General features: G+C 46.1%; 1 protein-coding gene across 6 annotated transcripts in view; it reads left to right on the top strand.

Moving 5' to 3' along the window:
- The window catches only part of DIDO1 (death inducer-obliterator 1), a 286,601-nt gene that overhangs the window by 98,637 nt on the left and 169,868 nt on the right, over window positions 1-18,096 (top strand). For all 6 annotated transcript variants that reach the window (XM_086932835.1, XM_086932836.1, XM_086932838.1 and 3 more), the window contains 4 exons: window positions 1,262-2,192; window positions 7,786-8,101; window positions 8,758-8,964; window positions 9,272-9,536. In XM_086932835.1, the coding sequence (XP_086788961.1) occupies window positions 1,262-2,192; window positions 7,786-8,101; window positions 8,758-8,964; window positions 9,272-9,536 (1,719 nt within the window). The remainder of the gene's footprint in view (window positions 1-1,261; window positions 2,193-7,785; window positions 8,102-8,757; window positions 8,965-9,271; window positions 9,537-18,096) is intronic.

The raw sequence follows: 18,096 nt of genomic DNA, 5'->3' as shown, positions 1-18,096 counted from the left end.
AAACTCTGTGATTAGCTCCTTTTGTGGTCTGGCTTTATTAAAATTACATATATAATATACTCAAAGGGGCTTTCAGCAACTCACTTTATCCTTTAGTTTAATGTGGTCCTTCAGCCTGCTACATGCTACATGTAATTTTATTTTTCTCTTACCGCCCCTGATGAGGCTTTGAATTACTTTACAGTGAGTAGCACACTATTCCGGAACCCAAAGGATTAGTGGTGGATCAGTATATGGAAAAATTATTTGTTCATGTGTGCAGTAGGCAGTAAGTCTTAGTTTGATTTAATAGGATAAAGGAGGGAGAGTAAAATGAGGTTTGTGATGAATTAAAGGAGGGATTCAAGAAGGGGTGTTATTTTGGAGATCAAAATGGGTCGGCTCACTTCTGCCACTGACTAACCTCTTTGTGGGTGACTGTTTTCCGTTATTTAACAAGCTGATCCGCACAAGTAATTCCTGTTATTGACTTGGACTACTGTGATTATGTGTACTTCACCAGCGAAAAATATTGTGCCATGTAGCCATTTATTTTTGTTCTGTCCAGCAGCTGCACCAATAAACATTTGTACAAACATTACGAGACATAAAGCACATGCAAAGCCAAAAGAAACTGGCTGCCAACTCCAGATCGATTGTCTTTGCAATTTTCTGAAACGGGTATTAGCAGAGATAGATAAGTTCAGGTACCTGCTTTGAAAGGTTTGCATTAACTGCTTTAGAGACAGTTTTTGATCCTGCCATTAGTTAACAGGGAAACCAGAAGCTAAAGATTGTAAAGAGCCAGCAGCGTAAAAAGTAACCTAGTCATCCTATAGGTTACCTAATCCTATGCCTCTTCAAGTGTTTCAGAATACTGTAAAAATTGTAAAATATTAATTGTTTATGAATTTGAGGAGGATTCCTTTGGCGGCAATTGCGAATGTAGGTAACCTTTTCCAAACCTTGTTAAAGAATACAGTATTTCCTTTCCGCTGTGAAAAAGGTTTTGTCTGACAACTGATGCTGAATTGTCTAATGGTGATAGGATCTTACGAAGGGGTTGGTTACGTTTTGGCAAATGCTATGTTAATGGCTTCTAACTAATTTCAGAAATCATAAAATTTTGTTCCCGGAAGAAAATACTGTTGTGCCTGGCTACACATTTCTTCCAATTACCTGGTTCTCAAAGTTTTGCTGAATTTGTGCATAGATGCAAAAAGTAAAAAATGTGTTGTCGTGTTTTCGTGCCAGTGTTTTACTGTATTTCTTCTTGTATTAGTCACAGTAGCTGATGATAAAGGGGATCAAAACAATGATGACTCGCTGAAAACTATTCGGCCCACAAGAAAAGAATTCAAGAAGACTTGGGGATTTCGAAGGACGACAATTGCTAAAAGAGAAGGGGCTGGTGATGCTGAAATGGAAGCTACAGCACATATACAGCAACAGCAGATGCAGAAAGTACATCAGCAGCTTCAACAACTAAAAGAGCAGCAATCGACTTCAAACCAGTCACTCAGGCGGAGTGGTAGGCAACCTAAACGGACTGAAAGGGTGGAAGAGTTTATGACTGCTGTAAGGCGTAATCGTATAAGGAGAAGTGCTCCTGCTGCCCTAGAAGATACAAGTGAAACATCCTGCCCTGTAACAGACTTTGAGACTGCCTCAGAAGGTAGTGTAGAGAGTATGGCTGAAATTAAATCGGAGTGTCTGAGAAATGATGCAGATGATACTGAAGAGCCAATGTCAATAGCTGCCACTGATTTAAAAGGAGACGATGACAGTAGTTCAGACAGTGATGCACTGACATTGAAAGAGCTTCAAAACCGGCTTCGGAAGCGACAGACTGAAACGGTTACTGTGGAGACAGTTGTTCAAGGAGAAAGACCTATTAAGGAGGAGCCTATGTATATTGAGTTGGAGCCACCTAAAGATAAGAGAGAGTCCCCTAATGTTGACATTGCACTCCCTGTTAAGGTGGAGCTTCCTGCCATTAAGGTGGAGCCTCCTGACACACCAGAGCGTAAACTTAGCTGTCCAGTCTCAGTCGCTCAGGAACCTACGCAGTCTATTTGGGTAAAGAAAGAAGATGTAGATTCTCTGAAGCCAATAAACCAAGACCACCAAGAGGCTCAAAATCCTGGACCAGAATTGACCTATTCTGATGAAAGTGTTTTACACTGCATCTGTCGCCAGCCGCATAATAAAAGGTAAGCTTCAGCTGCTTTTTATATACTTCTCAGAAATGCATATACAAGTATATTTTTTTCTATTATAGCCTGCTGCAGCAGGCCATACCTGCGATTAAAGGCCCGCTCCAGCGTTAAAGGCCCGAGCTGAAGGCTTTAATAAGGGAGCGGGCCTTTAATGGCTGGTAGAGCCCGCTAGGAGGGCTCTAAGGCGATTAGAACATTCCCCGCCCCTAGAGGGGAGAATGTTTTAATTAGTAAAATCAAAGGTATCGAGGGGGTTTAAATCCCCTTGTGCGCTGAGGTCTTTGTTTTTTTTTTCCTGTTTTTTTTCTCGTTCTGTTTTTTTGAGAGGCCTTTGTTAGCAGCAGCGGTGAAAAGAAAACATTTGAATGTTTCTCTCCGGGCTTCTACTGGCCCTTAGAAGCCCGGAGCACTCCATTGTCTACAAAGGAGCCGAACATTCCAATGTTCTAATAGTTTTATTGCCTACTGAAAAAATAGTTCTGCTAAGGTGATGTAGCTTATATGTATAGCTTTTGTCTAATTTGAAACCTATTTTTATGTTTAACTTTCTACAGTTGTACAGATTGATTTGGAACCTATTCTAGGCTTGTTTGACAACATCCGGCCATCTAGTAGATGGGGTTGCAAAAACATCTTGTATAACATGTCTAAAGTTTTTGTGGCCACCATAGTTGGAGGTAGTTTTACTCTCTACTGCTTTTGCGCTGAAGACTCTTTATTCACTACAGTTGCTTGTTTTAATAGATGACAGTGCAGCAAATGTGCATTCCTAGAATGAGGAAACTGTTCTGTCCAGATAAAAAGCAAATTTCTACGGGCAAAACTGCTTCTCCTTTGGTCATTGATGTCTTGCATTTTCATAGTGCACGGTGGATAGCTTCTATTGCGAGGATACAGAACACCAATGCAGAGTCCTTGTAATATCAGTGATCGACACTCTAATTTGGAAAATTTGTATTGATTCTTTTAAAAGCAGTTCAAAGGGAACACTATGCAAGGTCGCAAATTGCTTTGACGGGTATTAGTGACTGCCAACTCCTTATTGTCTAGAATGCACGATGTTCAACTTTAAATCTGGGAAGGAATACAGTTGTATTGCATCAACATGCTGAGAGTCTGGTATTACATCTGGACTGTCTTTCAAGCCAAATAGAGCAATGCAAATAGTAATACAGACAATATTAACCTCTTAAGCGCTGCTGACGGCCAACAGTCGTCACGAGCGCTACCTCCCCAGTGCTGTGCACGACCATTGGACGTCCATTCAGCACTAGTTCCAATGGACAGCACAGCACTGGGGAGGGATATTTGCGAAGCAGCTAAGGTGTTAAGGAACAGATGCTTATCAGCTCTCCTTTACTGCGGGCAGTATCTCCTTGCCCAGCACAGTTCAGGCCTGAGCTTGCCCCGCAGCCAGCTTAGTTTCTGGTATTTATTCTGCCATTTTATTTTTTCTGCCAGACAGTTGAAGAACTCCTTTGGGCTCTTGCTGCTAGCCCTTTTACCTGTGCAGGTGCCAATTTCTGCTGCCCGCCTCCCCAGTGCCCCTCCCAGGACACACAGGTACTCCATCGCAGATCTCCAAGACTTGGACCCCTAATGCCTCAACAACTGCTGCCTCGTATCTCCTCGCTCCACAGCATGACTGTTCACCTGACACGAATGTCCATTCACCTGCAACCTAGGACCACCCACCCTTGCAGAATCCCGCGCTACTCCCACCCCATCGGCCGACAACACCCCGGAACCACTTTGTCTCCTGGTCCATGCCAGATATGTCTTCACACATGCCACCGAAGTTGCCCTCGAAGTGACCATCACGAACTTGGTTCAACCCCGCTTCATCCCCCGACTTTATCACTTTGATGCCCATCGGCTACAAAATGAAATCCAGGGACTGCACCAATAAACACTGAGGTGGCAGCGTCCTCATCAAAAAAGAATCCATCCGCTGAACCACTACCGAAAACTATGCCACACCGATCATGGAACACCTGAATTTCCAACTTACTACTGATTACAAAACTACCATCCAAGGCAGCCTCGCCTACAGATAGGACCACAAACCAGCCTCAGCAATGCCATCAAACGTAATCGCTCCTCGTCTTCAGATCCAAGAACTAAATCATAAGCGGATAATTGCAGACGAAAGGGGCAGCCTGTTCACGCTGCGGTAAAGAACAAGCGCATATTTTGTATATGTTTGGGCCTGTCACCGCCTGCATGAATACTAGGAGGGGGTCATACGGTAGAAGAGATCACTGGCAAGAAGGTCCCTTACCAGCTCATTGCCTACTAGTGTTTTTCCCCCACACAGCAAAAAAGAATCCTGCAAATTCCAGGATTTGTACTAGCAAAACGTGAAATAACCAGGAACTGGAAATCAACGAGGGGCCCAAAGATGACCACCTGGAAAACAGAACTCCTAAAGTGGGTAAGGTGTGAAGGAAGAATCCTGATAAGCGTGTCTGAGAGGATTGCGAAACATAGAAGTAGCCAGGTCCTGGGAGATCCTAACACATGAACTCGCACATCCGGATCTTGAGACTCCGGAAAGAGATGAAGAAGACTTATAAAGTATGGCCTTGCAACATAGGCATGCTGGTAATAACTGTGCTATTCCTATAGCTCTTGTATGATTTGGCCCCATAGACTTGCCCACTGACCCATCATCGCATAGCCCTCCATACTACACATTAGCTGACCGATACATATAGGGTTCCATATCATACATATAAACCTTTAGTTTGCTGGTGGTGGTGGTGGTGGGGGGGGGGGTCATTTTGTTCGATTTATTGGGCAGCTTTGATGATACTAGAAGAGGACACTCCTACAAAGATTATAATAGGCGTTCTAATCTGTACTGCTGAAAGTCCTATTACTATAAATGATCAAAAATGTTTAAAAAAAATTCTAAAACTAAATCCTTCTCAGATTCCTCTACTTCCCCCTGAATGACGCCACAGACTCCAACTCGGCCAACCTCCTGGAATGAACGGACAACATTGGCCTCTCCCAGCTGGTCACAGAACCCACACACAAAACAGGACACACACTAGACCCAATCTTCACGTCGAGCAACCGAGTCAAATACAACCAAACTACGGAACTCAACTGAACAGACCATTCAATCGTTCACTAGACCATCGCAGGACAACTTCGCACCTCCCCAAATCCTCCCAGCACCTCCTTCTGTAGCTGGAGCAAAGCGACACCGAACCAGTGGTCGGACTCTCCAACTCCACCCAGTCTGATGCCGCAACCAACCTGAAACAGGCAGGCGAGAACTTCAACAGCTCTAGCCCCAGCGCCGTAGACTGAATTGTTTAAACCCCCTCCCGCACCCCACTCTACCATCAAACCCGCCAAAACTCGCAGATCTCCCAAACAAGCGAGCTGGTACACCCTGGAACTCAGCATAGTAAAACGCAGCTGCAATCAACTAGAAAGATGATGGCACACCGGTAGAGACGACACAGCCTGACCACCTTTAAGTCAACCCTAAACAAATGCCACTATTAACTTGGATGCGAAAAAAGGAGGCCCTTCAGACCGCATTGAGGCTAGCACCAAGTAACTCTTCACCATAGTCAGTTCTCTTGCCCAGCAGCCACTAAACTCGATCCCTCCCTCTCAGGAACTTTGAGACGCTTTAGCAGAGACCAACAACCTGCTAGACCCCTCTCAATCAGTTTTCAGAGCCAACCAAAGCACGGAGACCACCCTGATCGCTGCCACGGACATCCACACCCTACTCATCATAGGAGATTCTGCCGCCCTGATCCTTCTGTGCCTCTCCGCTGCCTTCAGCACCATCTCCCACCCCGTACTCAAAAGACTGCGCCAGTTCTGTATCAAGAGATAGCATCATTCCTCACAGATAGTACGCCGAGAATCCGCCCGCCGCCCCCACCCCACAACCCAAGAGCACCATTTGGGTTATCGCGCAAGGCTCCTTCCTCAGAGCCACCCTCTTCAACATCTACAGGACGCCCCTAGCTGACATCGAAACCCACAACATCAGCATACCCTATGCTAGGTTTCTCAGAGAAACATGTGAGCTAATGGTAGCTCTCCTGCTACCGCTAAGTAGCTCTCTATTATTAATTAGAACGTTGTTTAATTCCTCATTCCACATTGACAAAACACATTTTACATTGTTGCTGAAGTACTAGTGATATTAGTAGCTCTGATCACGCCCTCAAACATGGCATCATCCTAGACTGCAAACTCGCCATAAGTTGACATATGAGCACGGTCTCTGCGGTCTACTTCTACACACACTCCGGCATGCTCTGAAGAATCTTCAAATGGCTCCCCACAAGCACCAGGAAAACACATACGCAAGCCCTAATCACCAACCATCAGGACTACAGCAACGCACTGTATGCAGATACCACCATCAAACTCAGGAGAAGGCTCCAGACAATACAGTACTCACTGGCCAGACTGATCCTTAACCTGCCCAAACGGACCCTCATCCAGTAAAGATGCCAATGCAAGCTACTGGCACACCTACACAGCCCGCCACGACCAAGAACCAGCGTACACGAACCACCGCTTGAACTTCCATAAACCTTTGCTCTGCCTCCAACAGTGAATCCGCCGTAGCCACATCGGAGGACTATTTCTCTCACCTCGCTGCCAAGTCCTGGAACGCCCTCCACATCCAAAAAAAACCCTCATTGACTGACTTGAAGAAACTCCAGACTTGATTCTTCAACTAATCCCATCAACCATGCGCCTGGATACCCTCACAGGTGATATACCAGTACTGATTGATAAACTGTATAACTTGAACATGTGAACAACAAAAAGGGAACCCTCAAACTTCATTAACCCAGAACAAAAAGAAGTTAACGTTTCTTCAGTTGGTGATATCTGTCCTGAACACATTAACAGCTTCCCCAGGCAAGGTGCAGAGTATGCTCAGATGTTATCTTTAAATTAAAGGGACCACCTAGTAAATTATGTGAAAATAGATTTCAAACCTCTTGTTTACATCAAACGAGCGTATCCTTCATTACCTTTTGTTGGCGATTGGTTATGGGTAAAGAGAACCGTTCCCCCCCCCCACCCCCCATATTGGATAGCTTATATAGGGTGCTTATGCTTTATGATCCTCTTAAGTTGAATAAAGTCCCAGATGTGCACCTTCTAGATGGGAGAATCTGCCGGAGGCTTACAGATGCTGTGCAGTTGTTTCTCCATACAGCTACCCACCATATTTATACTTTTTTAAAATCTGTATTTAAGTTTAGTTTCTACTGCCTACGCGTTACAAGTTTAGTGTAGAAAAACAAAAAATATATAAATTCCTTTCGTGCAAGACCTCTGTGATACATTGTGCTTTAATCCTTCACATAGGACCACGGTTCTTCGTTATAAAGGATGACTGAGAACTAGAATTTAACTTACCGTCTTTCAATTTGTTGGCTTTTACAGTCACTTTTTTTCTTCATTTTTTGCAGAATTAGCATTTTTCCACAATTGAATACAGAGCTCATATCTTGCCGTTTTTTATTTTTGTCTCTTTTAAATGTCTTCACATTTGTAGCCTTTAAGCAGTTCCTGGTTTTTTTTTCAGATTCATGATTTGCTGTGACCGGTGCGAAGAGTGGTTTCACGGTGATTGTGTTGGCATTTCTGCGGCTCGATGGCAACTTTTGGAGAAGAACGAAGAGGATTATGTCTGCCCAAATTGCGTATTACTGAAAGTGAAGGAAGAATGTTCTTCAGATGGCACTCTAAGCTTCACAAAACCAGAATACCCAGGCTTTGCCGGCACAGAGCTAAGCACTTCTGGAACTGCAGAGCAGAAATCTGATGACCAGACAATCAAAGGACGGATTGAAAAAGCTGTTAATCCCAGCAGGAAGAAAAAATTTATGATCTTTAATCCTGTGAGTATATTCGTTTTTGGGGCGTTTTAAACCATTGTCTATCCTCCAGACAAGCGCACTTTTCGTATGAAATCCATGAGTGGCTCTTAACTTTCATTTTAATGCTTTAGAAGCGAGCCTGTATGGCTCTAAAAACAATGGTTCTGCTCACTGTTGATCATAATGCGTATTTTATAGTATTTTTTTTGTTTTGTTTTAGCAGATTTGCCTAATTGTGCTCAAAAAGGATTATCACTGATCAGTGATCCTTATTAAATTGTGTAAGGTAGTTGTTTGGAAGCTGTGTGTGAGCTTGAAAGTAGCCTGCTATTCTGAGAGGGTTGGTAATACCTACGCCAAAATGAATATTGCCTTTAAGGGTGGAAGTCAATGGCCTTTAGAAAAGCTTACAATTGTCTAAAGTCTTTATGAGGAAACAGTCAATAAATATTGTAGTAATTCTCTCAAACACTATTGATTGCATGCCTGCTGCTGACATTTATAAACTATTTGCTTTGTTTTCCTCATTCATATATCCCTTGCTAAACCCTTTGTATTGAATATCATTTTGTGTGCGTCAGTGGAACCCATATTGGTGCATGTGACACCAATTGATATGACCGATCATGTGGAATTATTTGTACATGTATTCAGTGCTCTTGTTAAAATGTTTTTAGGTCATTGAGGCTCCAGTGGTCCCAAAATGCATCGGTCCTGGGTGCTCCACCCTCGCACAACCGGACTCGGTCTACTGCAGCCATGACTGCATTCTTAAGCACGCTGCTGCCACAATGAAATCCCTTCGCACAGGCAAGGAATCGAAGCCGAAAGAAAAAGCAATAACCAAGCCCGAGAAGGTCACTCCACCAAAACTCCCACCTCCGGTAAGATGCCCAATATCCTGCCTTAAACCGGAAACCACATTTAAATTTAGCTGCAGACACATATTTGCACAATGTTCCAAACAAGAGTAGAAAAACGTAAGAAGATCACTTTTCTTTTTTAGGTTTCCATTAAAAAAAAGAAACAGTATAACGTTCACCACATTGGTCTGTCATGAAGTTTATTTCAAATACAGTGGTTAAAGTTAAACTGGTAAATTAATTAAAGCACAATAATGCTTTCTTATAGACTTTCAGCATATCTTAAAGACCATAACTCAGATCTTGCTTGTGCCTTTTCATGCTGCAGGCGACAACTACTTCTCAGTCTGGCCAGAAGCGACCCGCTCCTGAAAAAAGGGTGATAAAAATGAAGAAAATGCTAGTTATGGTGTCGAAGATGGATATAATTCCGACCAGAGTTCTGAGTGAACCAGTGGGTGAGACCGGCGCTCCATCCTGGGAGAGCGACCACAATTACAATGCAGTTAAGCTCGAAAAGGCTGCAGCTGCACTTCTTCCTGCTACGTCTCCTGCTGCGTCTCCTGCTATTACATCTTCAGTATTTAACAAATGTATGTATTGCTTAGGGATTTGCCCACCTTACTCCTTTAGAGATAATTATTTAAACTCCAACACATCTAGCTGTCCAGGACGAAGAGCATTGGTAGGAAGTAGTTTCTCTCCCACTTGTCTAGCCTCTAAATTGCTCCAATTTCTTTCCTTACAACAAAGGTACTTGTGTGCAAGGTAAAAGGCATAGTGCGTGTTGACGATTGAAAAACGGGGCTGCACATGTAACGTTTACCCACGTAAGATGGGCGTAAACACTTGGGAATTAATGTTTCTTCGTAAGCAAACACTTAGGAAGGGGTTTACATCATCTCTGCAAGCAACCTGGGGTGTCTGCATTGGTCTGTTTTGCATGGGTATTGGAGCACACGAACAAGTAAAGGAGTCTACCACTGACAGACCGATGTGCACAAGTATGAGTTTGGGAGGGACTGCATAGTCTGAGGAATTGATGCTTTTGCATTCTGATAGATACATCTGCCGTGTGGATTCCTCACCTTGTGAATATCCCCCTTGCGTCAGCAACGTTCGGAAAATTCTTCGTAGCACGCCGGCGTGGACGACGTCATAGGAGCACGGCTTCGCGCGCGACTCCGTCTGACGTCACCGACTCCACATAAGGCCCACGTCGGCGTGATGACGTCAGTTCCCTTTTTTCCGCGTCGTCGACGCTAACGGTTTCTGGGATCTTCTGCGATACTTTTGTATCTATTCGCTGTTTAGCTGTTATTGTTTCACTGTCGGATTTCGCTTCATCGCCGGAGATGTCGTCGAGGAAGACAGGTTTCAAACAGTGTGGTTCCTGCTCCTGGATGATGTCGATCACCGATCCGCATCCCGACTGTCTATGGTGTCTTGGCTCGGGACACGATGTCAAGAACTGTCGTTCCTGTGACAAGATGAACCCCAAAGCCTTGCGTGAGCGGGAGGCGAAGCTTCTGCTTGCTAAGGTGAAGGAAAGGGAAGCCGGAAGGTCTTCGAGGTCAGTGTCCAGGCGCTCGAAGTCGAGACAACGGTCGCGGTCGAAGTCAAGGTCGGCTTCGAAGGCCAAGTCGAGGTCGAGAGAGAGATCAAGGTCCAGAGGGAGGTCGAGGTCCGGTTCCAAGTCGGCCTCGGGCCATGCTTCGGGCTCCTCGAGAAAGAAGCATAAGAGGAGTAAACATCACTCCAGACACCACTCTGGCAAGGAGTCTTCGGATTCGAGGAAGAAGTCGAGAAAACATCATAAGGACTTCGTGTCTCCTTCTCCAGCTCAATCTCACGTTGGTTCTCCAGTTCATGAGCCGGAACCGGACCTGGAGTCGCACCATTCATCGGTGCATGAAGAAGAGGTTCCTCGAGCACCGACTCCGGTTGTGGAGCCTGAAGAACAAGAGGGCCAGGGTGCGCCTTTGCCGGATCAGCCTCCTTCGGAGCGGCCGTTGGGTTCGTACCCACCCTTTCCAGGTCCAGGTCAGGATCCCTCGCAGTTTTTAAACGCCATGTTTGGTGTTTACTCGAGGGCGATGTACCCCGCTGGTGCGCCTATGGGTCCCATGGGTCCTTTGTCTTTCAATTTGGGTGTGCCCCAGGCTTATGCCCCGGCCCCCTTTATGCCGTTTATGCCGACGCCTTGCACTCCTTGGCTCGGTACGGCGCCGCCGAGGTCGTCTACTTCGCATGCGGCTTCGCCGACTCCGGATCGGCCTCGGGTGGATTCGGATCGTGGCACTTCCCGTCCTCTGGCTCCTCGCTCGACGTCGGCTCCGGCGCCGTCGGAGTCGTTACCGGATCCATCGACTTCGGTCCGTATGGAGTGGTCGAGGCGCAGGGCACAACGCCTCTTGGAGGAGAAGGAGTTTGTGGACTCCGAGGTTGAGGAAGGAGAGTTGCATGAGGGGGATTGTTTTGAGGACCTTCAGGATGCAAGTGGCTTGGAACTTTCTCCTGAATGGGGTTTGCCAACCGTTTCTGACACACCATCTAAGGACTTGGCACCCTATCATGTCGTCATAAAGAAGGCTGCAGAGTTGCTAGGCTTGACTTTGCCCACAGTTGAATACAAGCCCAACATCCTTACGGAAGTGTTGCATTCGCCCTCTTCTATTGTGGAGCCTACGCTTCCTTTTACGGATGCATTGACTGAACCGATAAAGGAGGTCTGGAAGAGGCCTTTATCTGCTCCTGCAGTTTCCAGGTCAGTGGCAAGGCGTTACAGGGTGGCTCCTGATGACCCTGAATTTCTTTCCTCGCATCCTGCACCGGAGAGTCTGGTAGTGCAGGCCGCCTGTTCCAGCAGGGCTGCGGGTTCTTTCCCTCAGGTGCCAGCAGACAAGGACTCAAAAAAACTGGACCAGTCTGCTAAAAAGATTTTCTCCTCGGGTAGCATGGCCTTGAAGTCCACCAATGCTACTTGCCTCTTGGGGAGATACGTTCACGCGTTGATGGACTCTGTCAAACAGCTTTCTGCTAAGCTTCCAGAGGACGATGAGAAGAACTTTAACGAGGTGGTCGCTGATACTCAGGCTGCAGCTCGTATGGTTATACAGAGTGGTATGGACACGGCGGACTCTGTTGCCAGAATTATGGGCTCCACTGTGGCTACAAGAAGGGCTGCATGGCTTAAGTCCTCCGATTTTTCTTCTGACGTTCAGTCTACTCTGTTGGACTTACCGTTTGATGGGACAGGTCTCTTTGGCAAGAAGGCTGACGTAGCTCTGGAGAGATTCAAAGACAGTCGGGCTACGGCGAAGTCTTTGGGCCTTCAGACGAGGGGCTCTGCGACTAGAAAGTATAGGGGTTTTGGCAGATCCAATTTTCGTCCCTACAATCAAGGACAGCAGCAGCAGCAGCAGCGCCAGAATCCTCTGTATAAATCCTACAGAGGAAAGCAAAGGGGCCGTGGTCGTGGGCGCCAGGTCTCCTCCTCCTCCTCCTCTTCCTCTAATAGCCAACCCCCTCCCCCTGCAGCAAAGCAGCCCTAGATCCGCCATTCTGGATCATGTGGCTCCGGTGGGGGGTCGGCTTACTCATTTTCTACGGGATTGGGAATCGGTTACATCGGATCTTTGGGTTCTCAATCTCGTAGAAAATGGGTATGCACTTCCTTTCCAGGAGTTCCCTCCCAATTACCCTCCTTGCCAGGGTTTTTGTTCGGAGGACCACCTTGTTCGCTTGCAGGAAGAAGTCCTGGCTTTGTTCAAGAAAGGTGCGATAGAGGTGGTTCCAGAGCAGGAAAAGGGTCAGGGATGCTACTCCCGGTATTTCCTGATCCCCAAGAAGGATTGCAGGTTACGTCCAATCCTGGACCTCAGGATTTTGAATCTCTATCTCAAGCAGGAGAAATTCAAAATGCTCACTCTTGCGCAGGTTCTTCAAGCGCTGTTGGAAGAAGACTGGATGGTGTCGATCGACTTGCAGGATGCGTATTTTCACATCCCGATCCTGAAGTCGCACAGGAAGTATCTCCGTTTTACGGTGGGATCGCAACACTACCAGTTTGCGGTCCTTCCGTTTGGTCTTACTACTGCGCCTCGAGTTTTCACCAAGGTGATGGCAGTGGTGGCTGCACATCTCAGGAGGTCGGGGATACCTGTATTCCTGTATCTGGACGACTGGCTGATCAAAGCGGAGTCGCCCGAGAAGGTGCTTCATCACCTGCAAGAAACATCGCAGCTGTTGTTCAGGTTGGGTTTTTCAATAAATGTGCCCAAATCTCACCTGGTGCCCTCCCAGCGCAACCTGTTCATAGGTGCGGTACTGGACACTACTGTATGTCGTGCATTCCCTCCTCCGCAAAGGATTCGCGACATACAGGAAATGATTCCTTTATTTCACAATGGAGCGGTTGTTCCGGTCCTGAAGGTCCTTCGCCTGCTCGGTCTGATGGCTTCTTGCATTCTCCTGGTCAACCATGCACGCTGGCACATGAGGGCACTCCAGTGGTGCCTCCGCAGGCAGTGGTATCAACACAATGGAGATCTCGGGGAGTCAGTGAGGATCTCCAGAGAAACTGCAGCGGATCTGTCTTGGTGGGGCGTGGAAGGCAATCTGTCTCAAGGAAAGCCTTTTCAGCTTCCACCATCGGTGGCCACGGTGATAACGGATGCATCCACTCTAGGGTGGGGTGCTCATCTGGGGGATCTGGAGGTCAAGGGTCTTTGGTCTCCAGAGGAAAGGCTGCTTCACATCAACCTTCTAGAGTTACGGGCGATACGTCTGGCACTCAAGGCCTTCCTCCCTTCCCTTCGCGGTCGGTCAGTTCAAGTCCTGACGGACAACACGACCGCGATGTGGTATGTCAACAAGCAGGGAGGAGTGGGGTCGCAGTGTCTCTGCAGGGAGGCTCTGCGCCTCTGGTCCTGGGTTCAGGACCACCAGATTTGTCTGATGGCAAATCATCTGGCCGTGGTTCTGAACGTGCGTGCAGACATTCTCAGTCGTCAGTTCTCTGCCGACCACGAGTGGAGGCTTCACCCGGAGGTTGTTCGTTACGTCTTTCAGATGTGGGGGACTCCTCGGGTGGACCTGTTTGCCACTTGCGAGAATGCTCACTGCCCGTCATTCTGCAGTCTCCAGTATCGGATGCAAGGAGCATTGGGGGACGCGTTTCAGTTGAGCTGGAGAGGTCAGCTCCTTTACGCGTTTCCTCCCATACCCTTGATTCCTCGGGTTCTGAGGAAGATTCGCCAAGACCGGGCCCAAGTCATTTTGGTCGCCCCGGATTGGCCAAGAAGGGTGTGGTACACAGATCTTCTCCACCTCTCCTCTCACCCGCCGCTCCGTCTCCCTCTCAGGGCAGACCTCCTCTCTCAGATGGAGGGGCAGGTTCTACACCCCCACCTCCAGACATTACACCTTCATGCATGGAGATTGAACGGGGCAATCTGAACTCTTTCTCTCTCCCTAACGATGTGGTGGATGTCATACTTTCTGCCAGGCGTGACTCCACCAAGTCCATTTATTCGTATAGGTGGAATAAGTTTGTGTCTTGGTGTAGGGAGAGGGATGTTGACCCGTTAAACGCTCATTTGTCTGATATTTTGTTGTTTGCTCTTTCTCTGGCACGGCAGGGGTTTGCTGTTGCCACTGTCAAGGGTTACCTTTCGGCTTTATCGGCATTCCTCTGCTTGCCGGATCAGCCCTCTCTTTTTAAATCACCTGTGGTTTTAAGATTTTTGAAGGGGCTCACTAATAAGTTCCCTCCTTCTCCCTTTATTGTTCCTCATTGGGACTTGAATCTTGTGTTAACCTATCTGATGGGTTCGCCGTTTGAACCCTTACACAAGTGTCCAATGAGGCTTCTTTCTTTTAAGACGGTCTTCTTAGTTGCAATTACCTCGGCAAGGAGGGTAAGTGAGCTTCAGGCTCTTAGTTCCAAGCCCCCGTTTTTGTCCATCCATGCTGAAAGAATGGTTCTTAGGACCAGGGCTGCTTTTCTGCCTAAGGTGGTTACTCCCTTCCACCTAGGTCAATCCATTACCCTTCCTACCTTTTATCCTCCCCCACACCCTTCCAAGGAGGAGGAGAGGCTTCATCGCCTGGACCCGAAGAGAGCGGTTAGCTTCTATCTTGATAGGACTAAAGACTATCGAATAGACTATCAGCTCTTCGTGGGTTTTGCTGGCTGCAAGAAGGGCAGAGCGGTGCACAAGCGCACACTTTCCAGATGGATTATCCTGTGCATCAAGATTTGCTACTCTCTGGCGGGTAAGGACCCTCCTGAGGGTATTAGAGCTCATTCAACTAGAGCAAAGTCTGCTACTTCTGCATTGTCTAGGGGTGTTCCTGTTGAGGACATTTGCAGGGCCGCGACTTGGGCCTCTCTCCACACTTTTGCAAAGCACTACTGCTTGGATGCTGAGGTGAGGAGGGACGGCCACTTCGCGCGCTCTGTTCTCCAAGATTTCCTGGTGTAGCAGAGTGGACACCCTCCTCCGGGAGTGGGGACTGCTGTGGGACTCTATTCACAAGGTGAGGAATCCACACGGCAGATGTATTTATCAGAAGAACAAGTTACTTACCTTCGGTAACGCTTTTTCTGGTAGATACAATATCTGCCTGTGGATTCCTCACTGACCCACCCGCCTCCCCGTTGTCCACTCTGCTATACCTGGTGTTATGTGCAAATGTAATTATGATTTTATCTGATTTTGTATAGTTTTGCACTTTGAATGCATTTGTTTTGCATGTACTGTGTACATTGTGTATATATATATATATATGTACTTGTTGGTCCGTCCGGGTGCCTCGAAGGCACGGAAAAAAGGGCGGAACTGACGTCATCACGCCGACGTGGGCCTTATGTGGAGTCGGTGACGTCAGACGGAGTCGCGCGCGAAGCCGTGCTCCTATGACGTCGTCCACGCCGGCGTGCTACGAAGAATTTTCCGAACGTTGCTGACGCAAGGGGGATATTCACAAGGTGAGGAATCCACAGGCAGATATTGTATCTACCAGAAAAAGCGTTACCGAAGGTAAGTAACTTGTTCTACAGGTATCTGCACTTTAGGAGATACAGGTGCATGATACTATATAGATTGAATCACCTCTTGATCAGTACATGAGGAAATTACTGACCTTTCAATTATGGGTGTTATCGCAAGTAATAGTATTAAGCTATCACTCTTTGATAAAAATGTGGGTCTCCTAGGCTTCTACCTACTGGCGGTTCAGGTTTCATTGTGGGTGTATTTTGCTAAGTGAGTTACCTTACTGTCCGTGCGGCAGTGAAAGGTATACTTGCAGGAAGACTTGTACACCATGGGTGGGCCAGCATGCCCACTTGTATGCGTATACCTTTCTATGCAGACCCAGGCAAAAGCATTCCTGCAGGATAGTTCGTATGCACATGGACACAGGGTTTTCTACATGAAAGGAGATGAGCAGGCATTTGTATGCAGACACCCCAGAAAGGAACGATGCCTTAGAAGTTGTATAGGAAAGAAGGGACATCTTTGAAAGCACTCGCCATGAAAGCTTCATTAATCATACTGATGGGCTTTCCTTTACCTTATATGTATCATGGTTTACTTTATTTTCCAATGGATTGCAATGTTTTCTTCCAAAAAGCATTCAATCCGAACTCAAATCTTTTGTTTCAGGTACGTATCTAAAGTTTGTTAAATGTAGAATCTGTTTCACACTCAGCAGTGCTTCTAAAACACCCACAGTATAAACAGCTGTCATTTGATCTGTGTCAGTTGCTTTCAGTGCCTTACTTCAGCTGACTTTACCTCAGGAGAATTCTTAGCTAAACCGTTTGTCTGCACAACTCTTTATGTAGGAGGCTTATACAAGGTGTCATTCAGCTTCTTTGTGGCTCATATTATTCTTCTGTAAACCTAAATAGAACAACCTTGCAGATAATTTTACAAATCTGTATATTCAATCTATTCTTATATGAATAGATGTCTTAACGACATTTTTAGAATGGCTTCTTAGTATGCAGCACAGCGAGAATCTAGACACACCCCAACCTCCAGTCTTGTAGTAAAGCACAATTCCCCTTTCAGAACGGCCAATTTGGGGATTTAAAAAAAATACTTTTTGGCACCTTGGTTAACAAAACCTAGTGGTGGAAGTGTTATTTTTTCACTTGCATTCCAAACGTTTTAGTGACTTGAAAAAGAAGCCATTTAGTTGGTTGCTCAAGACCCATTTTGAGGTTGCCACTGTACCACAGTCATATATAGTTGGAATGTCTTTCCATTTTATAATGTCAGAATGACGTTTGGCACCTATCATTTAGGCAAACCACTTCTCCCATATATGGTTTTTCTGAGTTTTTTCTAAAAATGTTAGTGAAGTCTCTATCGAAAAGGAAACTTACACACTAGGAGGAAACCTGCTGAATTGTCACTGCCATGGGATACATCATCAGGTAGGTTGGAAGTCTATACTGGTATTTTTGTTAATCTAAGTTTCTTTTTTACATATGTAAAATGACCAGGTAGAGAGAGGGGGGGGGGTTGTTGACATTGGATTAATATTTATTGCTTTATTTGCCTTTGTTCCAATAAAAAGCACTTAATTTGAAAATAATTTGTACATTAATGCGACCACCCTTACATGATACCACACTGTATGCCTGTGAATATTTTGCTGACGCAGGTTCTGCTCCCTACTGCAACAGTTAACTTTTATACAATGCTCTACAACAGAAGAATATTGCCCTATATTGATCCAGACTTCCTTCCTGAGATGAATTGAACCAGTTACTGAATCTACCCCAGCAATGTGGTCTTAACTGACTTAACATACCTGACCCTGCTCGAGTTTCATTTGAGTTTCAGATGTGATCCTTACACTGACCACTTCCAATTCTTAGTTTTACTTCTTGATTTTCTGCTGGCCCAGTGTTGCTGAGATCGAGGAATGCACAGGAGGCATAAATATTGCTAGGCTCACTCACCATCCTCTAACAATGCGAACATAGTGTAGGTTGACATGCTATTATCCTATCATATTTTGGTTGTGCTTGGAAAATATCTAGTTTAAGAGACGAACATACGAAGGGGTCAGGAACACATAGTTCAAAATCTGCAGTGTCCCTTGTTGATGTATTTTTACTCGATCCCATTA

This window comes from Lissotriton vulgaris, chromosome 7 (assembly GCF_964263255.1).
Source record: "Lissotriton vulgaris chromosome 7, aLisVul1.2, whole genome shotgun sequence".
NCBI classification, from domain to species: Eukaryota; Metazoa; Chordata; class Amphibia; order Caudata; family Salamandridae; genus Lissotriton; species Lissotriton vulgaris.
Note: the sequence above shows the minus strand (reverse complement) of the source record. Positions and strands in the feature narration are given on the sequence as shown.